The 23,703-nt window shown below is 48.7% G+C and overlaps 2 protein-coding genes across 5 annotated transcripts; one reads left to right on the forward strand and one right to left on the reverse strand.

Annotated features, from left to right (window-relative positions):
* Positions 1–2,358: 2,358 nt before the first annotated feature.
* On the forward strand, positions 2,359–14,541 carry TOE1 (target of EGR1, exonuclease). Its single transcript, XM_061572305.1, has 7 exons — positions 2,359–2,641; positions 4,131–4,171; positions 5,054–5,150; positions 6,271–6,429; positions 8,031–8,293; positions 9,137–9,314; positions 11,345–14,541. The coding sequence occupies exons 1-7, from the start codon at positions 2,519–2,521 to the stop codon at positions 12,074–12,076; spliced, it is 1,593 nt and encodes a 530-aa protein (XP_061428289.1). The 5' UTR covers positions 2,359–2,518; the 3' UTR covers positions 12,077–14,541.
* Positions 14,542–17,112: 2,571 nt separating this feature from the next.
* Positions 17,113–22,892, reverse strand: LOC133355117 (trichohyalin-like). Of its 4 annotated transcripts, none has more exons than XM_061572424.1 (4): positions 22,744–22,892; positions 21,817–21,966; positions 21,350–21,494; positions 17,113–18,403 (listed from the first exon to the last, which is right to left on the reverse strand). In XM_061572424.1, exons 2-4 carry the CDS (start codon positions 21,945–21,947, stop codon positions 17,252–17,254), a joined length of 1,428 nt encoding a protein of 475 aa, XP_061428408.1. In that variant the 5' UTR covers positions 21,948–21,966; positions 22,744–22,892; the 3' UTR covers positions 17,113–17,251. The 4 variants fall into 4 exon arrangements, with proteins under 4 accessions (XP_061428408.1, XP_061428409.1, XP_061428406.1 ...); XM_061572425.1 differs by having other exon boundaries at positions 17,113–18,397; positions 21,350–21,500; XM_061572422.1 differs by having other exon boundaries at positions 21,350–21,500.
* Positions 22,893–23,703: the final 811 nt, after the last annotated feature.

A 23,703-nucleotide genomic window follows, 5' to 3' on the forward strand; every position in this document is an offset into this window, starting at 1 on the left:
CTTTATCATGCACGAGCCCAGGGGTTTCTCAGCCTGTTTCACTCCGCAACAAGACAAATACAGAGATAGCCTTAACAGACTGTTGGGGCAAATGCTGTTAGCGAGCGCCTATTAAGGCCGGCACGGCACGGCACACGAGGGGGTGGGTGGCCAGCACCACGCCCGGCCGCCTTTGTCTCCCCAGTGGCGATGTTTACACACCGCACTGGGTACTAATTTGAGGCTGAGTTGACCTAGGGGAGGCCCAGGACCGGTTAAAATAATCGTCACTGGTGTTAGCCCGGGTGGCCGGGTTCGTAGCGCAGCGCGCTAACCGCTACACCACCGCTCCCCACTACAACAACACACGCGCACACACTCGAGTTTGCTCGATATTCGCGGCTACACCGAACCAATACATCAGTGGGCCTGCGTGGATGGATGGGAATGCATTATGGCTGATAGGGAATGCGCTTTTTTTCTTCTTGGTTCTTTCGGTAAAGTCACGTAGAAGGGAAGTAATAAAATAATAAAAATAATGCACGAGCAGAATATGACTTTGAAACCCCCCGCCCACCTCCTACGCATTTGCCATAAATATGCTAAATTCCTCTTGATATGCAAATTATTTTGTCAAGGCGCTCTTCTTCCTCCCTCCAACCCAGCTTAAATATACGCTCCAAGCTTGGTGGTGTTTCATTATTCACCTGAGGACGGCTGCTTGCGTTGTGGCCGAAACGTCGTGAGAATTATTTTATTATATAATATTATTTTATTATATTATTTTATTATGTTTTATTTTTATTGTTTTATTACTTCCCTTCTACGTGACTTTACCGAAAGAACCAATAAGATGAATCCCTGCAGTCACGAACGCTTTAAATCGAAATTTAAAGGGAATGCACTATTCTATGCTTACACAGTCCTGATCTCGCCGAGGACAAGGCAATCAAGTGGCGTTGTCAAGGTCCTTGACAATAATACAGGGAGGAACAATGTTCCACACTGCCCACCAGGGATTATTTAGCTGTCTGTCTGTCTGACTGTCTGTCTGTCGTGCATAAATAAATATATAATACACACAGCTCTTTGATTGGTGGAGACCTACTGCCGGGTACGGAGAGGGGAGGTGCCTAAGGGAGGAGGGTCAGGGGAGGGGCCTAAGGAAGGGGGGAGTCAGGAGAGGGGCCTGAGGGGGGGATCAGAGGAGGGGCCTAAGGGAGGGGGGGGGGTCAGGGGAGGGGCCTAAGGATATGGGGGGTGGTCAGGGGAGGGGCCTAAGGGAAGTGGGGTCAGGGGAGGGGCCTGAGGATATGGGGGGGTGGCCAGGGGAGGGGCCTAAGGGAAGGGGGGGGGGGTAAGGGGAGGTGCTTAAGCAAGGGGGAGGGGCCGATAGTTAAGGGGGCTGGCTACCTGGCTGTCTGCCTGGCTACCTCAAGTCAAGTTATCTTGTATACAGGTAGGAACAACAGGTTCCACACTGCCCACCAGGGATTATTTGTCTGTCTGTCGTGCACGAATGCGCTGTCCAACCAAGTTCCTACCTGCCCACTCCGAAGGAACGTGTTTAGCCCAACTGCGTCCGTGTATTCGTGCCCGTGTCTTTGTGTGTCTGTGTGTGTCTCCATGTCTCTGCGTCTGTTGGCCCAACTACGCATGCACGGCCGAGTGGGTTGGGAGGGCCGGTGGTGGTGGCTGACGACTTTCTCTGCTGCAGCACTGCGCCAGGGTGAACAATGGAGAGGCAAGGGCTGGAGATGGGGCGTTTGGGGGCTTGAGGTGTCGTTCCTTCCTATAATTCCGACAGTTCCGTGGCACACCTGGGATTTCCCTACAGCACACCTGGGATTTTGCCACGGACACATCTGGGATCTTTCCACAGCACACCTGGGATTTTGCCACAGCACACCTGGAATTTGTCCACGGGCACACCTAGGATCTTGTCAGAACACACCTGGGATCTTGGCACAGCACACCTGGGATTTTCCCACGGGCACACCTGGGATCTTGCCACAGCACACCTGGGATTTTCCCACGGGCACACCTGGGATCTTGCCACAGTACACCTGGGATTTTGCCACAGCACACCTGGGATCTTGCCACAACACACCTGGGATTTTGAATGAATCGGGAGCACACGCAAATCAATCGGGAGCACGTGTGAATGAATAAATCGGAGCACGTATGAATGAATCGGGAGCACGCGCGAATGAATCGGCAGCACGAATGAATGAACTAATCGCAGCACGCGTTCCCGTGGTCGTGGGGACGCCATCGCCCCCCCCCCCTCCGGCTACGTCACGCGCGCACGCGGATTTGCAATCGCGCGGTGCCCGCCTCGGCCACCGTTCCTGACGTCACGCGGCAGTCACACGGCACGCGTGGTGGTCGTGGCGGCTGAGTCGCTCTCTGCTGCGTGAGTCCGCGTCGCATTTGGACTTCTTTCGCACCCTACGTGGGCCTACGGTTGACGGCAGCAGCAGCAGCAAGAAGAAGAAGAAGTCCATCGCGCGCGTTCGTTCGCAAATCTCCGAGCCGAATGTCGTGGGCGCGCGGGGGCGGGCGCGTGCCCGTGCTGGACGTGCACGCGGGGAACGCGGCCGCGTGCTGGGAGAGCGCGCGCCGCGCAGTGCGCGCAGCCTCCTTCATCGCCATGGACGCGGTGAGGCGGGGTGGGGGGCGGGGGGGGTGGGGGGCGGTGAGGTGGGGGGGGGGCGGTGAGGTGGGGGGGGGCGGTGAGGTGGGGGGGGGTGAAGTGGGGGGGGGCGGGGAGGCGAGGGGGGGGGGGTGGTTGGCGGTGAGGCGAGGTGGGGGGTGAGGTGGGGGGCGAGGTGGGGGGGGGGGAAGGGGTGAGGTGGGGGGTGGTGAGGCGAGGTGGGGGGGGTGAGGCGAGGTGGGGGGGTGGGAGTCGAGGTGGGGGTGGTGATGCGAGTGGGGGGGACAGGTGGAGGCGAGGTGGGGCTGGGGTGGGGCGGTGAGGCCGAGGGTGGGGGGGTGAGGTGAGTCTAGGTGGGGGGTTGAGTGTGGGGGTGCGGTGCAGGTGAGGCGAGGTGGGGGGTGAGGTGGGGGGTTGCGGTGAGGTGAGGCGAGGGTGGGGGAGGGTGAGGTTGGGGGGGGCGGTGAGGTGAGGCGAGGTGGGGGTCGAGGTGAGGACGAGGTGGGGGGGTGAAGTGGGGGTGGGGGGCGGTGAGGTGGGGGGGGCGGTGAGGTGGGGGGGGCGGTGAGGTGGGCGAGTTGGGGGGGTGAGGTGGGGGGGTGCGGTGAGGTGAGGCGAGGTGGGGGGGGTGTAGGATGGGGGGGGGCGGTGAGGGTGGGGGGGGCCGGTGGAGGTTGGGGGGGGCGGTGAGGTTGGGGGGGCGGTGAGGTTGGGGGGGGCGGTGAGGTGGGGGGGCGGTGAGGTGGGGGGGTGAGGTGAGGTGAGGGGGGCGGTGAGGCGAGGTGGGGGGGCGGTGAGGGGTGAGGTGAGGCGAGGTGGCGGGCGGTGAGGCGTGCGGGGGGCACGGTGAGTGGGATGCGCGACCATGATCTACCCACTGCTGGGTGGAGGCCTCCCCAAGCCGCCGCCTCTCGCGATCTTGCGAGGCCACAAGGCGCACGCGACCTGTGACCCGGCGCTGTGGAGGGTTGGTGGTTCACCGACACGCGCCGCATGTTGCGAGGAGGACACCCTTGCCCTGGCTCGCCACGAGGTGGTACAGCAAAGTGTGGACTAATCTCCATCTGTTCCGTCTGTAATGGGATAGAGCGTTGCCCCCTCGCGCGTGTGGCTTTCCTCCCACGTGTTGTATAATGCTCATCATAAATGGACTGAAAATGTAATCTTAAAATATAACCCCATGTAGAAAGAGCCTCCTCCTGAAAATCGGTCTTTGGATTCAGTGCGGCCTTACTGGATGTATAGGTATTGATTATTGTTACTATATTGCACTTGCACAAGAGTCGATGCCTTGTCATTTGCGACTGTTTAGGTGTTTGAACATCTTAACACCTGTATTAATGTCAGTAAGGGCGATTAAGGCATTGTCTTTGTTTGATCGTCTTGATACTGGCAAAAAGATCCCGTAGATAAGTGACACGTTATGTGTTATCTCATACAGTAGCAGGGTTGACGTGTGACCTCGTGTGCACGCGTGTGTTTTGTATTTACGCAGGAAATGAGTGGTCTGGGTAACAGAAAAGCATTACTTGCCCAGTAAGTGTTCAAACACAAGAACCATAACGCTGAATACAATCGCCTGTACCATGCTTGACACGCACAAATGATATTCGTAACAGAATTTTATTTTCTGAGTAAAGCGCATTAAGCTAGAAGATCTTTTTCACAAGTGACTCAGCTGACAGACGACACATTAGTATTAGTTGTCATGTGCCACGGCATACATCCAGGAACAGCTTCCAAAACCTGCTCATTTTCTTATCTGCTCCACTGTGAAATTCCCCATTGTAGCATCGCAAACCAAGCAAATGTATATTCTAAAAATATAAATCTGCTGAAAATCTTGGTAGTATGAACCCAATGGGCTACTATATTAAGTAAGCCCCATTCTTGTCATCTTACGCACCTACCGGCGTTGTTAAGGTTCCACCAACTTTGTTGTCTTGGCTCCGGAACACATTCCTGCGGAGGGAGCTGCTAGGAACGTTGGGTTGCTCGGTCAATGGCCAGGGTCAACGGCGGCGTGGTGTATTCCGCAAATATGCCCGACTGTGAGGACGGGCACAAGCCGGCATGAGTAGGTTAAACGTTGAGTTTTATAAGGGCACCACGGGGTGGCTAGCCCCTCCCCACCCAGCCCCACCCCTCCCCCCACCCAGCCCCACCCTCCCTCCCCACCCAGCCCCTCCCCACCCTTCCCATCCAGACTCTCCCCACCCTCCCCACCCAGCCCCACCTTACCCACCCAGCCCCTCCCTACCCTCCCTACCCACCCAGCCCCTCCCCACCCTCCCCTCTCCACCCAGCCCCACCCCTCCCATGCACGACGGACACAATAATCTCCTGTGGGCTGGTGTAACCAGGAGGTTCCAACCAGTATTATTGATATTTGAATGCAAGTTGTGTGTGTGCCTGCAGGTCAATAGAAGAGCGCTACATTGCGATTCGTAATGCAGCAAGGACACGCTCCCTGCTGTCCATCGGCCTCGCCTGTTTCCGCCTCCTTCCTGGAAAGGTTGGTTTGTGTGTGTTGGATCCTCTGTGAGAAGACGGTTATAGCCATCGCAAGCATGCTACCATGTCAGGTGGTTTGGGATGAGGTTCTTGGTCATGTACACCAATGAGCCAGATGGCTCAGCGGCAGAGCGAGTGAGTTCAAATCCTGGTTGGGGGTTGACTCGACCCGCCAGAGTCAAAATACGTATTTATCCTGGAGGAATCCGATGAGCTATGAAGCCCATCATCTCAGTGGGGGTCGATACAATTAGTACCACAGTGATTGTTGCATGGATATATCCGCCCCTGCCGTAGGAACAGAGTATTTTCACCACTTGCTCAAGGCTGTTAGTGACCGCTGCCTCAATACGGATTGTATACAGTATATGCACATGTAAGTAATAGTATTTATTATTGACGTGAGGTTGTGTGTTTATAACACATTCCTGCGGAGGGAGCTGGTAGGAACGTTGGGTTACTCGGTCAATGGCCAGGGTCAACGGTGGCGTGGTGTATTCCGCAAATATGGCCGACTGTGAGGGCGGGCATAAGCCGGTGTGAGTAGGTTAAACGTTGAGTTTTATAAGGGCACCCTGGGTGGGGAGGGTGGGGAGGGGCTGAGTGGGGAGGGTGGGGCTGGGTGGGGAGTGGGACTGGGTGGGGAGGGGCTGGTCACCCCGTGGTGCCCTTATAAAACTCAACGTTTAACCTACTCATGCTGGCTTGTGCCCGCCCTCACAGTCGGGCATATTTGCGGAATACACCACGCCGCCGTTAACCCTGGCCATTGACTGAGCAACCCAACGTTCCTACCAGCTCCCTCCGCAGGAATGTGTTTTCCATCTGTATGGGGATTGAGTGTTACCCCCCCTCACAAAGACTTGGATTTTTCTCCAGGGTACACCAGTTTCCTCCCATCCAGTATGTATAAACTCTCGTTAATTGAGTTGGTCAAATATTCCAATGTAGGATCACAGAGCTTGGGCAATCGTTGATGCTGGTTCTGGCTACCCTCCAACTTGATTTTGGTTCCCCATGCCTTTGAATAATTTTTTCTTTGAAGAGTGAATAAAAACGTTGCGTTACAAATTTTAAAAAAATGTATGACTAATGTTTGATGTTATTTTTTGTTTGTTCAGGGCTACAGCAGATATGAAGTGCAGGTTTTGAACCTGACGCTGCTTAGCACAGAGGAGTACACTGTGGAGCCACAGTCCTTAAAATTTCTGGTGGAGCACGGCTTTGATTTTAACAAGCAGTACACACAAGGCCTGCCCTACCGACCTGGCAGTGACATGGTGGGTCCTGCTTTCCAGCCTTGTAGTGTGTGTGTTGTTTGTGTCTCATCTGTCCTGTTTGCAACTTGGATAACAGGTCCCTTACAGCGTAATGTGAGTGTGTGCAATTTGAATTCGGCAAAACACCCTAATATAGGACCACAGAGCTTGCAAAATTGTTGCCGCCGGTTCTGGCTGCCCTTTCCGCTCGCCTGTCGCTTCTATGGCACCTCTGTGTTAAAACTGTGCACGTAAATAATTCTGCAGCAATTTGAGATGTAATTTGCATGAACGATGGCGCTATATAAAATAATATTAAAGTAAAATATTGTTATGGGTGTGGGGATAGTTGCAGAAATCTAACAATCCCCCGCTGGACACGGGGTTTATTTGACCATACCATGCTGGTCAGCGCAGCCCATCACATAGCCCCTAAAAATTATAAATGAACAGTTATTACTCCGATACAAATGATAAATTCGGCCCTTGGAAAACTTCCTTTAACACGTAGGCTTTCGTAAATGTTGCGGGCGTACTGAAGTGGTAACTAATTAGCACGTTTTGTTTACGTGACAAACCTTACGAATTGGCTGAGTCGGTTTGTGATGGGTTAACATTTACGTGATCTAACTCCACAAAAACTTTATTTATGGAAAACTGTTGTCATATGTGGGACAGGGCATCCAGTTCTTAGCTCAATGCGCTCGATGGAATTCGTATAAAAGCAGTCGGGTTGATTGATGATCCATCACTCACTAATGCTCTCCAGTTACTCGCTCACTCACCGGGGTGATTCAACTCCTAATCATGCTTCTATTGCTGCTGCCATGGTTAATGTTCCCGTGAATTTCACTCATTGATCCCTCAACCAAGTCTCATCGATACTGTGTTGTACCACCATACTGCAGGTCATAACAATACACCCTCTTACTCATTCACACACTTACTCATCTGCTTACCAACATACTCGCCACACACCGCGGGTCAAAATACGTCTTTTTTTTGCTTCTTTCGCACTGTTCCGTTTTGGACTTCTCTCCCATCGTCTCTTTTTCCCATGAGTTTATAACCTCGCTCAACTCAAGAAACGTGGTAACTCCTCTATTACAGGTTTGATGGTGCTGTTGTTTGTTGCTGGATGCTTGACACGTTGGGCCTTTGGGCCTGTGTTGAGCAAGTGTTTCTAAAAAAATATATATTGTGATACGTATCCTGTTAATATGCAGCAATTCCGTTGATGGCTATATTTTGCCCTGTGCTACAATTCCTCTCTCCACCTTTGCTCCCGTGTGGGTGTCTGTGTGTGGGGAGCGGCGGTGTAGCGATTAGCATGCTGCTCTATGATCCCAGCGACCCGAGTTCGATTCCCGCTCGCGGCCAACACCAGTGACGGTTATCTGAATCGGTCCTGGGCCTCCCCTAGGTCGACTCCGTTGAGTACCTGATCCGGTGCGTAAACATCGCCACTGGGGAGACAAAGGCGGCCGGGCGTGGTGCTGGCTACCCACCCCCTATGTGTGCCGTGCTGGCCTTCATAGGTGCTCGCTAACAACACTTGCCCCAACAGTCTGTTAAGACTATAACGGGGGGGGGGGGATCTTTGTCTTTGTGTGTGCCCGCAGACTGCCTCAGACAGCACAGCGCCTGGTGCTCGGGCTCTGTTCTCAGAGGTGGTGCTTGCCGAACGGCCGCTGGTGCTACACAACGGTCTCCTGGACCTGGCGTTCCTGTTCCAGGCTCTGCATACCACCCTGCCACCCACGCTACAAACCTTCATGGCCGACCTGGCCACCCTGCTCCCAGCCGGCATCTATGACACCAAGCACATTGTGGAGACAGAAACGGATATGGCAGCTTCCTTCCTGGAGTACGCCTTCCGCAAGTGGTAAGGTGTTGGGCGCATCTGTGCCTGTGTCTGTGCAGTTATTTTTCCCGGTCGCAGGTTGGAGCAATTGAAAATTCGACCAACAGGAATGTGAAAGGGACAATTACGACCTGAAGCATTTTGATACAACCATATGGGATGATCTAAAGTATGTTTGATTTGTAATAGATTTTTGGAGTAGGCTAAATAATTTGACCACATCTTTTTTTGTGATACCCTACTCCACCCGATATAGCTGCTCACGTGATATTGTCTGTGTGTGCCCACAGTACATGGGGAGGGATGTGTTTCTGTGTGCCCACAGTACACAGAGAGTGATGTGTTTCTCTGTATGGTCTCACAGTACACAGGGAGTGATGTGTTTCTCTGTATGTTCTCACAGTACACGGGGAGTGATGTGTCTCTCTGTGTGTGCCCACAGTACACAGGGAGTGATGTGTTTCTCTGTATGGTCTCACAGTACACAGGGAGTGATGTGTTTCTCTGTATGGTCTCACAGTACACAGGGAGTGATGTGTTTCTCTGTATGGTCTCACAGTACACAGGGAGTGATGTGTCTCTGTGTGTGCCCACAGTACACCGGGAGTGATGTGTTTCTCTGTGTGTGCCCACAGTACACAGGGAGTGATGTGTCTCTGTATGTTCCCACAGTACACGGGGAGTGATGTGTTTCTCTGTGTGTGCCCACAGTACACAGGGAGTGATGTGTTTCTCTGTGTGTGCCCACAGTACACAGGGAGGGTGTGTCTCTGTGTGTGCCCACAGTACATGGGGAGGAGGGTGTGTCTCTGTGTGTGCCCACAGTACACAGGGAGTGATGTGTTTCTCTGTATGTACTCACAGTACACGGGGAGGGGTGAAGTCGGGCGTCGTGGGCAGCGGCGTGCACGTGCAGTTTGGTGACGTTCCCCCGTCCCTGCTGGACCACGTGGATGAACGGCTGTGCCCCGAGCCCCGTGCCGGTCCAGAGAAGAGCGAGGAGGCGATGCAGACGGAGCCTGCTATATGCGAACGATTTGCGGTAACCACTACGACCATCCCCTCTCATGATGGCACCGTGTAGTAATAATAATATTAATTTTGATTTAAAGCTTTCGTGACTGCAGGGATTGATATTCTTGGTTCTTTCGGTAAAGTCACGTAGAAGGGAAATAATAAAATAATATAAATCAATAAAAATTCTCACGACGTTTCGACTGCAACACAAGCAATCATCATCAGGTGTGAAATCTACAGAAAGAAAATTAGAAAAAAGTGGCGGTTTGTCCTGACGTCAGCACCACAGACAGCGATTTGGCAGTTTGCCAGATGGACGAGTCCATCTATGTTCGGAAAAGAGGAGGGGGGAGCAGAAAATGGAATGCGGTCTGAAAGTCAGCGCAAGCGTGAACACAATCAATTAAGACCCGAAATGGTTGATCAAATACGTCCAATGATTGCTAAGCCAGAATCATCTTCTCGGTTGAAATTATCTCTGTGTTTGTGAATAGCCTCATGAACGAACCTCTCATGGTAGCCAGATGGCTTGCAAAGAACCCACAGTACACAGGATACGCATCACAATATTAATGTGTGAATTTTTCTCACAAACTTATTCGGTGTAATATTTAAACGAGAACGTGCACGACAGTTCCCCTTATCCGGTGCAATGTGGGCAAACAATGTTGTGGATTCTATTTTCCGTGGGATTAACAGCCGATTGTGGGGGAAAAAAATCACACATAATCGTGGGTAATTGCAAAAAAATCATGGGTAATTGTAAGCCCTTTCGCAATGACTTATGGCACACTTTGTGGATGGCAGTTGATAATTGGAGGAATAGGTCCGTGGTTAATTGGAGTTTTCACGGATCCTACAGCTCCTTTGGATGATAGGAGTCACGGGTAATAGGGTCGCAGATGAGATATTTTTCCTGGGAAGAAATTTACAGCTTGGCTAATATCAATGTAACCTCACGGAAAATGCCAAGTTTGCCAATTATAGACCCAGGAAATTCTTACCGCTACTACCATGGTTACTCTTCCTGTGAACTTGTTGATTCCTCCACTGACTACCAGAATATTTTATTTAATCCACACCATATTTAACCATTGCACCGCAGGTCACAACAAAACCGCACTCATTCCCTTGCTCTCTCCCCGCACGCACTCACTCGCTCGCCTCACTGCAGGTCACAACTTCTATTTTTGCATCTTCCCTGCTCCAATCTCGAATGCCCTCCAGTCGTATATTTTCCAAAATTCTTGCTAAATCAAGGAATGTTTTACTCTTAGCTATTACATTATTGATGGTGCTGTTTGTTACTGGCCACTTAATGTTTGGGTCTTTTGGCTTGTGCTCGGCAACTATATTTTAAAAAGTCGAAATGTGACCTCCAACGAACATGCTCTCAGTATCCCTCCATCACGTGTTAAGATCCTCCCCATGATTGCCAATCTCAATGTGTCGCTTCGAATGCCTGCCTCGGGAACCTATCCTCGATCTAATGTGTGCTTGTTTGGTTGTATCATTATAATAGTAATAATCAAGTTGTCTTTGCGTTGATAAGGACGCGCGTGCTTTTAAATGTTTCAGCAACTCAAAAGCACCTCGCGTATCACATCTCATCCTAAACATTCAAAGGGCACCTCAAGTGGCAGCTGTCCCTGTGCAGGACAATTGGGCATTAGACTACCAGGAGGGGGCGTTGGTTGGTCGTCGTTGTAAGAGACCTGCCTGAATCGGGCTTACCAACTGACAGTCTGATTGTTGCGTGCAATCCCAGTGGAGTAATTTGTGGTATACATTTTTTTTTTTAACATGGCAAATTTGGACCATGACGCCAGCACACATTGGCCTACTCGTGTCGAATGACGTTGGGGGATATATAACGTCCGTGGTTAATGAAGCAGATGGTGCATCGTTTTTTATGGTTAACACGGCTGCAGCATTAATTGGGGCGGTCTGCCAATTTGAACGGCAGACATCTTTAATGAGCGGTAAACGCGCTACCGCTGGGCCAATTGACTGTGCCCATTGTCTGTGGCTTCCTGGGTGTGTGTGCGTGTGCAGGGGTATGGCTGGTGTTCATTGGGAGTCAAGTGTCCACTTTCGCACGACATGGAACGCATCCTGGATGACCACGAGAGGCTGGTCCAGACCAAGCGGCAACGTCGCTCACGATCCCGGAAAAAATCTCGTGCCAAAAGCGAGACGGACGGCAGCCCCAGCAGCCAGCCCAGTGTTCTCGTCGATGACCCAGCAAATATGGCTGAAGTCCAAGCCGTTCGGGACAACCAAACCGTTGCCAAAAGAGAAACCGACTTTGGTGACGACTTGGTGTCAAAGCGACCCAAGATGAGCGAGGAACACTTGGAGACGGTGGAATTAGAGGAGCGGGTTTCCAGCCCGTTGGATGTACCTCTCAAAATCGAGGCACCTGCCAAAATTTCCAATGATGACGATGGCGGCGAGCCAGGTGACGGGAAAGAGTCGGAGATAAAACTGATGAATTCGGCGGTGGCAGTGGCGTCTGGGAGTCACCGGGCGGGCTTTGATGCGTTCATGACGGGGTTTGTATTTGCCAGCGTCCTTGCCTTCCAAAACGGGGGCTCTAGCCAGTGTGCAGGCGATGTGGGCGAGCAGATTGTGCCAGACGTGACGGAGAGCTGGCTTCCGAGCTGCCGCAACAAACTTTATCTGAGTGGCAAGGCTATGCCGCTGCACGTGTACAAGAGTGCCTTCTCGAACTCGTCCCGGGCGCATCGTGATAAGATGACACGGTTGGGCAAACACATTGAGTGAATGGCTCCTCGGTCGAACCCAATGCACAGGTATTTACAGGCAATTGTATGGTTCGTAATTGATTTCTAGGTCAGGCCACAGTTATTTGGCCAAGTTTTGTGTCATTCAACTTACCAGACGAGACAATAATTGGCCAGCTTGTACATACGATAATTTGTTTGGCAGTATCGTGCGGTGGTGGAGTTTCGAAATGACACAAATTTGGCCAGATCATAATATGACTTAACCCAAACATCTATTACGAATCACTCTTTGGTCTGTTATGCCATTGAGTAGGTGACAGTTGTTGGTACCCTAAGGAAGTGAAAAGGAGACTGGAGGTCATCAGATGGCTTTGGTTAGCAGCACTGACGCTGGTAGTAGGTTGTAATCCATTCAGCCACCTGTGTTTAAACTGGGTGGATAAGTTCTTAAGCATATACAGCAAGGCTCAGTCTAGTCCCTGATAACTGCACTAAAATGGCATTAAAATTTGGTTCTTCACTTGGGCTAAATTCCTTCTTCCAGACTTAAACATATTGGTTGGACTTTGACGATGCTACTCTTTGGTTCTTTCGGTAAAGTCACGTAATTATAAAATAAAAACAAATCACGACGTTTCGGGTGCAACACAAGCGTTGGTCATCAGGTGGGAAAGCATGGTCTGCTGCTGAGGCAGACTGTTTTACTCAGCTACCAACACCAATGACGATTATCCTTTTAAAAGTCTGCCTCAGCAGCAGACCATGCTTTTCCACCTGATGACGGATGCTTGTGTTGCGCCAGAAACGTCGTGATTTGTTTGATTTTATTTTATACCTACGTGACTTTACCGAAAGAACCAAAGAGGATGGATTCCTGCAGTCACGAAAGCTTCAAATCAAGATTTTTGACTATCCTTTGAACATCAAGTGAAAATGTGTGCCCCTAATGTTGTGGACAAAAATGTCACTCAAGGGATCTCAGAAGTACGGCAAGTTCTCATTTAACACGGTAGATGCGTTCGTGTAAAGTGCCGTGTTAAGCGAAAAACACGTTTAAGCGAAAATAAACTCCCCTAAATATTGTAATGATAACGTTCGGCAAGATACAATGTACACACACATGGTCAGATGGCGGGACAAATAACTGAGGGTACTGTATCATTCCACGTACTTTATCTTCCCTGCGCAGCTCAAGAAAGTAGATTGTCGTCGACCGCTGTGCGAAGTGTTCCATCATGGAAGAACCGCATTCTACTTCTTGGTTCTTTCGGTAAAGTCACGTAGAAGGGAAGTAATAAAATAATAAAAATAAAACATAATAAAATAATTCTCACGACGTTTCGGCCTGTTCTTCACCTGAGGACGGCTGCTTGCGTGTTGTGGCCGAGACGTCGTGAGAATAATTTTATTTTATTATGTTTTATTTTTATTATTTTATTATTTCCCTTCTACGTGACTTTACCGAAATAACCAAGAAGATGAATCCCTGCAGTCACGAAAGCTTTAAATCGAAATTTAACCGCATTCTAGTGAAAATGCGTTGTGTGAATACGCGTTAAGCGAGGACATACCGTGGATATGAGATATTTTTAATTGTGGGTCATTCGCGAACAAGTGGGGTTATGCAGTGCGCTTTAAGAGTAGGGTGTATTTTTATAGTCCGTTTTCCACTGCCACATCTGAGCCATGGCAGCACGGGGCTATCGTGTTATGGGTGATTTTCCACTGGCTATTTTCCGAGCCGAGCCAGAACCACTTTGTGCTTCATTGGTGAGCGTGCACTGTGTGAGTGTAGGGTGGTTGTGTATCGGTTAACGGACTGCGCTATGAACCCGGCGACCCGAGTTCGATTCCCGCTCACGGCCAACACCAGTGACGATTATCTCAGCCGGTCCTGGGCCTCCCCGAGGTCGACTCTGCCTCAGACGAGTACCTGGTGCGGTGTTTAGGCATCGCCATTAGGGAGACTAAGGCGGCCGGGCATGGTGCCAGCCACCCACCCACCCCCTTGTGTGCCGTGCTGGCCTTCGTAGGTGCTCGCTAACAGCACTTGCCCCAACAGTCTGTTAAAGGCTATTAGTTTGTGTACATCCATCTTCACTCGTTCAACGTGTGCTACGTCCGTGGCACAGCTTGCTTTTGCAGTGGAAAAACAACCTGCGCCTCCTGAATCGCGCAGAGCTGGCTCGGCATGGCTCTGGAACAGTTCGGATGTGCCAGTGGAAAACAGGTGTCAAGTCTCATGCCATGAGGCCAATAGAAACAGTAATAATGAAATTGTGTGAAAAACACCAAAAATAAAATAGGTTGCGTGTAATTTTTTAACTTTGTCATAAGGTTTCGACTTGCACAACGTATTAATCTTACTTGCAAATGTATGCAATGTTCACAATGCATTTCCCTGTGCCTCCATGATGCCTAGCAATGTCTCGGAGAATTTCCAGTATTCTAAAATGTCCGTGTTTTTATTAAAATAAAAAAAAACATATTTTGACTTACAAATTTGAGTTTTTGTTTTTTGCAGAAGCTTCATTAGATTTGATGTCTCATTTAATATTTTAATTAACCTAAGCCGTGGTCAATCCACCGTTGGATCTTGCACGTAGGGAGGGCATTTCATCAATGGGATCCATCAAAGCTCGCACGCACAATGCACTGCAGGCCTCGTGCGGTATTTCTGGTAAGAATGGAGATTGATTGAAGTGTCTTCAACTTCACAGGTCGACTGCATATAGTACTTTGCATATGGTGGATGATGGTGCCCTTAAGCTATCACCGTCTCTCACGATCCCGCGATGTGATAATCCACCTATAAACTACACATGATCCAATACAATAATACCTCGATATGCGTATATTGATTAAACAAAGTTGTGGTACAGCGAACATTGCCATTATTTTACACACAAAGCTAAAAATAAAGTTAAATGCTAAATACATTGAAATTAAATATAACATTCATTAATCTGTCAGTTTAGAATTATCACGTGGTATTGCATAATGTTATTTTCACTATAAATTGTCTATTAACAATATGGTAAGTTTACGAAGGCTGGGAACGCATCCTCGTAATAAAGTTATAAGGTGTTCAGTATACTAAGTTTAAATATACGAAGCTCCAAGAAGGCATCTACTTCGTATTTCGAGGTATTATCGTCTGCACTGATCACCTCTTGGGCATTTTCCTTGCTATATTTGAAGTCGTGACTGCAGGGATCCATAGTCTTTGGTTCTTTCGGTAAAGTCAAGTAGGTATAAAATAAAATAAATTAAATCATTATTTAATTTAATTGATTTTATGTTATACCTACGTGACTTTACCGAAAGAACCAAAGAGTAGTTTCCTTGCTGTGGCTGCCACTCCCTTCATCAATTCCCGTGAATCAATCCTAATTAAGTTTCTTAACAGAATGTCTTTGCCGTGCGTCTGTGATCTGTTTTACGTGTTCCTCTTTATATTTGTTTCCAAGCGTGCCCATTTCTATGCTTCTTCGTCACCTTGACGTTTTTGTTCCATTTTCTTAATGACTATGTTTGTGATCCAAATCTAAGAGCAAGTAGTGGGCAGTTGATTGAACGTGTCTTCATTAAGCACACCTATCATCAACATTAGTCCGTAATGTATAGAATACGGTAACTATAGAAGTCATGCAATTGCAGTCAAAGAATTGAACGCAAACCCTTTGGAACATCCACCGAGATGGAGTGGTGTACTGATCATGGATACTGCTGTTGGTGTTTATTGAACTGCAGTGCACGGTGCCACGTGGAAACCACGTGTGTGCCACCGGCCTGTGGCGTCATCATCACGAGTCGACCCAGCCCCCGCTCGTCTCAATACAAGATCAAAATTACACAGCAACCAGGGTTGCGATTTCCGCATGGAAAATGCGGAAGGAGGGTTCAAATTTTCCCGCATTTTTGCTAAAGTCAACCGCAAACGGTGGAAAGACTACTCCTATGACCGCGCGCTTTTAACAACACGTTAATGCGTTCTATTGGAAAGGATACATCATGTACATGTGCTCGTAATCACGGCTCCGCATTTGAATAAAGTATGTGGTTCTTGTGCGGAAATGCGGAAATCATATATTCATTCCAATCAGTAACTCAAAGCCCTACGTGATGCTGGGCCTTGCATGTATCCTTTCCAATAGAACGCATTAACGTGTTGTTAAAAGCGCGCGGTCATAGGAGTAGTCTTTCCACCGTTTGCGGTTGACTTTAGCAAAAATGCGGGAAAATTTGAACCCTCCTTCCGCATTTTCCATGCGGAAATCGCAACCCTGACAGCAACGTTGAACGGCCGTATTTTGAAAGGGGCATGATTACATCTGGATCAGGATTGAAATTGGATAGCGGCCAGCGAGAGCCAACATACAGTGGAATATAACATTTATTAAAAGGAAACATTACAAAGTAAATTATAGTCTTTCAACAAGTGGATATTGTGCACCGTGGCAAATACAGGACGGTCCATGGATAGACTAATTTTAATAACCCTCTTAACGTTCTTCTCAACAGCAAATTGAACATTGCGAAAGCGATGGCTCAATATATCACAGAGTGTGAACAGATGTAACGCGTGCATTGAGATTGGTGGGAGACGTTTTCTCTGCAGTGTCCCCCTGCTATTCAGTGGACACACTATAAACGGATCACCTTGAATGTTATCCAACAGCATTTAACCCCGGCTGCTGTCGATCAAACCCGCCCCAGCGGCGATGTAACCTTTTACAAATGTAATCTTTAAAAATTAAGATGTTCGTTTGGTTAATATATGACTGAGGTGGTTAGAAGGTGGTAGTCCAACGATGCATTATTGAATCTACCTGTGAAGCTATGAAGTGTATTGAGACTCATGACTTAAATTGAGCAAATATCCCATTGCAGGACTCGAATTGAAAGTCTTGAGGCTCAGCGAAATTGCTTCTGTTCCTCAAGCTGCTTCTGTTCAAGCTGTTTCCGTTCCTCAAGCTGACTTCGTTTCTCAAGCTGCTGCTGTTCCTCATACAGCCTCTGTTCCTTCAGCTTTTTCTGTTCCTTAAGCTGCTTCTGTTCCTCAAGCTTCTGTACCTCAAGCTGATTCTTAAGCTGCTGCTGTTCTTCCAGCTGATCTTGTTCCTCAAGTTGTTGGTTCTCTTCCTTGAGCACCTGTTCCAGTTGCTGCTTGTTTCTCGAGCTGCTTCCGTTCCTTGAGCTGTTTCTTTTCCTACTTGAACTGCTGCTTTTGTTCTTCCAGCTGCTTTTGTTCTTCCAGCTGCTTCTGTTTCTCAAGCTGCTTCTGTTTATCCAGCTGCATAAGCTCCTTCAGTCGCTTATTTTGTTCCTTGAGTTGCTGCATCCGTTCCTCAAGCTGCTTTTGTTCTTCCAACTGCTTTTGTTCTTCCAGCTGCTTCTGTTTCTCCAGCTGCTTAAGCTCCTTCAGCTGCTTCTTTTGTTCCTTGAGTTGCTGCTTCTGTTCCTCAAGATGCTTCCGTTCTTCAAGCTGCTTCTGTTCCTTGAGCTGCTTCTTCTTTTCCTTGAGCATCTTCTGTTCCTCCAGCTGATTCTGCTTGTCAAGCTGCTTCTGTTTTTTGAGCTGATTCTTCTCTTCCTTGAGCTGCTTCTGTTCCTCAAGATACTTCCGTTCCTCGAGCTGCTTCTGTTCCTTGAGCTGCTTCTTCTTTTCCTTGATCATCTTCTGTTCCTCCAGCTGATTCTGCTTGTCAAGCTGCTTCTGTGTTTTTAGCTGATTCGTCTCTTCCTTGAGCTGCTTCTGTTTATCAAGCGGCTTCTGTTCCTCAAACTGCCGCTGTTCCTCCAGCTGCTTCTGTTCCTCCAGCTGCTTCTGTTCCTCCAGCTGCTTCTGTTCATCCAGCTGCCTCTGTTCCTCAAACTGCCGCTGTTCCTCCAGCTGCTTCTGTTCCTCCAGCTGCTTCTGTTCATCCAGCTGCCTCTGTTCCTCAAACTGCTTCTGTTCCTCCAGCTGCTTCTGTTCCTCCAGCTGCCTCTGTTCCTCCAGCTGCCTCTGTTCCTCAAACTGCCGCTGTTCCTCTAGCTGCTCCTGTTTCTCAAGCTGCTTCTGCTTCTCAAGCTCCTTGTGTTCCTCAAGCCGCTTCTGTTCTTTGAGCTGATTCTTCTCTTCCTTGAGCTGCATCTGTTTCTCAAGTTGCTTCTGTTCTTCCAGCTGGTTCTGTTCCTCAAGCTGTTTCTGTTCCTCAAGCTGGTTCTGTTCCTTCAGCTGATCCCGTTTCTCAACCTGTTTCTGTTCTTTGAGCCGATTCTTCTCTTCCATCGGCTGCTTCTGTTCTTTGAGCTGCTTCTGTTCCTCCAGCTGCTTCTGTTCCTCCAGCTGCTTTTGTTCCTCAAGCTGCTCCTGTTCCTTGAACACGTGCATAAACACATGCACACATGCACATATGAGCACACATACAAAGATCCCCCGTGTTGCCTTAACAGACTGTTGGGGCAAGTGCTGTTAGCGAGTAGCAGCACCTCTGAAGGCCGGCACTGGCACACGAGGGGGTGGGTGGCCAGCACCCCGCCCAGCCGCCTTTGTCTCCCAAATGGTGATCTTTACACATCGCACCAGGTACTCATTTGAGGCTGAGTCGACCTGGGGGAGGCCCAGGACCGGTTCAGATAATCATCACTGGTGTTGACCGTGAGCGGGAATCGAACTCGGGTAGCCAGGTTCGTTGCGCAGCGCGCTGATCGCTACACTGCTTGTGTGCACAGGCACATGCACACAAGCGCACATACACACACGAGGACACACGTACACACAACAAGACACATACCCGCTCATGAATAATTCTGGCACATTCCGCCACATCTTGCAGACTGATTGTTGCAATGGGGACGAATGCCGTTAGGAACGAGAAAAAAACCCACTACTAATACTAACCCCACAGCTGTCGTGACTGGCACAGAATATTTAAATTTTAAACCTGCAAAAAGTAATCAGTAATAATAATGTACAGGAATCTCCCGGTCAACCGCGAGTGGCCGAGCCACATGGGAGCGAACGACAACCACATCAATTCCATACACCCAGCCATCAAATTCACCATGGAGGTAGAAAAGGATGGCATGCTACCTTTTTTGGATGTCCTAATCAAAAAGACCAGATGGCGCATTGAGCCACTCTGTCTACAGGAAAGTAACCCATACTGACGCCTACCTAAAACCTGATTCCCACCACCATCCATCCCATAAAAATTCCCTCATCAAAACGCTACACCATAGAGTTCAATGTATCTCCGACTATGAACACCTAACCAGTGAATTCGAACACGTACACCAGGCTCTCAAGGCGAATGGATATTCTGACTACACAATCCGCAAAGCCATCATCCCAACCGTGAGGAAGAAGCCATCTGAGGATCCAATCAAAACCATCACCCTTCCATACATAGCATGGGTAGCCAAAAATATTCCAAAATCATGAACAAACACAAGATCCAGGTCCGATTTAACACAGTACATAAAATTCGTGATCTGATCCCATCTGTGAAGGGCACGATTCCTGACATGCAATATCCCGGCGTCTACAAACTAAGCTGTATCTGCGGCAGCAGTTACATTAGGGAAACTAAGCGACATCTCTCGGACCGTGTTCGTGAGCACAATGCAGATTTGAAAGCCGGTAAGACCAATACTTCTGCCGTGGCTGATCATTATTTTAATGCGGCTGGCTCACACGAAATTGATTTCTCTAAGACGATGGTACTTTGCAAGCCGACTGGCGATCAACAAAGATTCGTTCATGAAGCCATCCATATATACAGACACAGACACAATTTCAACCGAGAGGAAGGTCATAGACTCAGCAATCATTGCAAAGATGTCATCAACCACTTTGGGTCATGACTTGACTTGTGCTTTCTTGTCAATCAACCTCCACCGTCAGCAGTGTGGTGTGTGGAGCGGGGTGCAGGAATTTCTTGGCGGCCCTTTGCTGCATTGGCATTGCTGCTGCATTGGCATTGCTGCTGCATTGGCGTTGCTGCTGCATTGGCATTGCTGCTGCATTGACATTGCTGCTGCATTGACATTGCTGCTGCATTGACATTGCTGCTGCATTGGCGTTGCTGCTGCATTGGCGTTGCTGCTGCATTGGCATTGCTGCTGCATTGACTTTGCTGCTGCATTGGCATTGCTGCTGCATTGGCATTGTTGCTGCATTGACATTGCTGCTGTATTGGCGTTGCTGCTGCATTGGCATTGCTGCTGCATTGGCATTGCTGCTGCATTGGCATTGCTGCTGTATTGGCGTTGCTGCTGCATTGGCATTGCTGCTGCATTGGCATTGCTGCTGCATTGGCATTGCTGCTGCATTGGCATTGCTGCTGTATTGGCATTGCTGCTGCATTGGCATTGCTGCTGCATTGGCATTGCTGCTGCATTGGCATTGCTGCTGCATTGGCATTGCTGCTGCATTGGCATTGCTGCTGTATTGGCATTGCTGCTGCATTGGCATTGCTGCTGCATTGGCATTGCTGCTGTATTGGCGTTGCTGCTGCATTGGCATTGCTGCTGCATTGGCATTGCTGCTGCATTGGCATTGCTGCTGCATTGGCATTGCTGCTGCATTGGCATTGCTGCTGCATTGGCATTGCTGCTGCGCCCATGCTGCTGATACACTTGGGCTACGCACATCTCCAAACCTTTATGAACAGTTTGCCTTTAGAGGCGAACCCATTTTCCTGATGACGACCGCTTGTGTTGCGATCGAAACGTCGTGATATTTTTTATTCACTTTACTTTTATTTTATAATTTTTTCTATCTACGTGACTTTACCGAAATAACCAAAGAATAAAACAGGTCAACAAAAAAAAATTCTGGCCTTGACTATTGCAGCTGTTATGGACTAATTTCAGGGTGCTGATTCCAAATCTGATCTCAGATTTGCTCTATCACATCTCATTTTATGCTATCGGCATACCCCATTTTCATTGATTTTACCCGAAATTAACTCTGTCACTTATGACTGCAAGTTGTTGCGAGTCAGTGACTGCTTTAGTGTTAAAATATGGTGCTGTATTTTTAGGATAGTGTGTTTATAATATCATTTTATGTAGATATCCACATTTATTTAATATTTTTCTTCTGCAGTTTTTATTGAAAATGCTATATTTGATTTCTCAAAAACCTGATGTGATAGACAAAAACTGATACCTTAAAACCGTTGGAATACCTTATGCCAGAAAAAGTGTGTTGACCAGTGTATAAGAGCTGCATACCTCAATACATTCGGGCGCGATCGGTCAAATCAACAATGGGCGAGGTACGAGGACACGCACTCGTGTGGATGTGAAAGGAAACCTGATCATGCGGCAGCAGCTGCTCATGATGCAGCTGATGCAGCTGGTGCAGCTGATGCAGCTGGTGCAGCTGATGCAGCTGGTGCATGACATGCTGCTCCATGAAACACTGCTCTCTCAGCTGGTCCTGCTGCTGCTGCCTCTCTCTAGCACTCGGGAGCGGGCGGGGGGGCAAGACATATTTATTGAAATGGAGGTAAAATCAGTAAAGACGTCGTCAAGGTCAATGTCATTGATGCCACCGCATCACCTTGTCATGTCATTTCTTCCTTCATCTTCATCCTTCCTTAACTTCCAATTACTGCCAACGTCTGACTTTTAAGTTTTCCTCTTGTTCCTCATTAGATCCTTTATTTTTACAGCGCCGTTTTGAGTCGCGTTCCCACTATCTGGCCGGAGGTCTATATATTTTTTTGAACGCGGGAGAATAGTAATAACAAAGCAGTGAGATGAATGTGAAGGGAAAACCTGCAGCACGCGTGGCAGCAAATGCTGCCCATGAAGCTGCTGCCGCTGCTGCTGTTGCTGCTGCTCCCGAAGCTCACATCGTTCACAGATCTGCAGCGACTGCAGCTGCTGCAGATGCTGGTGTCGTCCATTCCTTACAGCCACGTGGGCCTGGAGGGACACACGTGGGGGGGGGGTCAATCAAGAGGTCGTCATTGGCAATGTCCCATCACTACCAACATTGAAGTCCCATCACTACCAACATTCTGATTTGAAGTTGTCCGCTCGTTGCAAATGATGCGCGTCTCTTACAGCCACATTTACGTGATCTTGATTTGAGGTCTCCAATGTTTAGATAGCCCTCATGCAACGTCAATTACATTTACAAGACTTTCTTGCCTTCGCCTGGCGAAATGAGAGACACCAGTGCAAATCCTACGCCTGAATCGCACCCCCAAAATCGGGAAGCGTGGAATTGTTTTCCTCCAGATCCTCCCTCCACATTTATAATCAACACGCGTTTAGAGTAGTTGGCTGCTATGTATTTCCACACCGATACTACAGCTTCAAGTTGAGCTATCATTTGTGGCCAGGTCGTTCCTGAAGGCAAAAAAAGGTAAAATATATAAAGCTCAGTGAGCGTTACTTGGTAAAATAAAAACATTTATATATATTATATGGTTCTTCAGGAACTGTTCCTGATGACGGCCGCTTGTGTTGCGATCGAAACGTCGTGATTTATTTTATTTTATTTCTACCTACGTGACTTTACCGACAGAACCAAAGAGTATGGATTCCTGCAGTCACGAAAGCTTCAAATCAATATTAAATCCCAATAATCCGATCGAAATCTCTAATTTCGATCGGATCATTGGGGGGGCACGTGCATCCCACCCCACTGGCTCCACCAGTGCCCCCCTCCCACTCCCCATAGTACCTATAACACACCTATTGCGATGTCAGCCTTTCAAATGATAACCTTAATGTCTTCACAGACGTGAAACAGCAGCGCCGACTGCTGGACACAACTGGCAACCGTCGCTCGGCGGCCGTTGCAACCGTCGACAGTTGGGGTCCGCGTCAAACAACAACAGACGAGCAGGGCGACAGCCGCAAGCCAAACGCATCCGCGTGAATTACACCACGCACTAATTCTAGATTTGAAGCTTTCGTGACTGCAATGATTAATATTCTTAGGCTTTTTCGGTAAAGTCACGTAGGTAAAAACATTAAAAAGTAAAATAAAATATTTTATATTATTTTATTTTACTTTTTAATGTTTAAAAAAGTAAAATAAAATAAATATTTTATATTATTTTATTTTATTTTTTTATGTTTTTACCTACGTGACTTTACCGAAAAAGCCTAAGAATATTAAAAAGTAAAATAAAATAAAATATTTTATATTATTTTATTTTACTTTTTAATGTTTTTACCTACGTGACTTTACCGAAAAAGCCTAAGAACACCACGCACTGTTGACCGTGGTCCCTTGCTGCACCAGGCTGTGTATAAGACCCCTCCACGCACACCCCCAACCGTCACCGTGACTCTCACAACCGTCACCGTGACTCTCCCAACCGGCCCCGTGACTCTCCCAACCGTCACCGTGACTCTCTCAACCGTCACCGTGACTCTCCCAACCGTCACCGTGACTCTCCCAACCGGCCCCGTGACTCTCCCAACCGTCACCGTGACTCTCTCAACCGTCACCGTGACTCTCCCAACCGCCCCCGTGACTCTCCCAACCGTCACCGTGACTCTCCCAACCGGCCCCGTGACTCTCCCAACCGTCACCGTGACTCTCCCAACCGTCACCGTGACTCTCTCAACCGTCACCGTGACTCCCCCCAACCGGCCCCGTGACTCTCCCAACCGTCACTGTGACTCTCCCAACCGACCCCGTGA

The sequence above is a fragment of the Lethenteron reissneri genome, chromosome 50, assembly GCF_015708825.2.
Source record: "Lethenteron reissneri isolate LAM-NWPU_2019-01 chromosome 50, ASM1570882v1, whole genome shotgun sequence".
NCBI classification, from domain to species: domain Eukaryota; kingdom Metazoa; phylum Chordata; class Hyperoartia; order Petromyzontiformes; family Petromyzontidae; genus Lethenteron; species Lethenteron reissneri.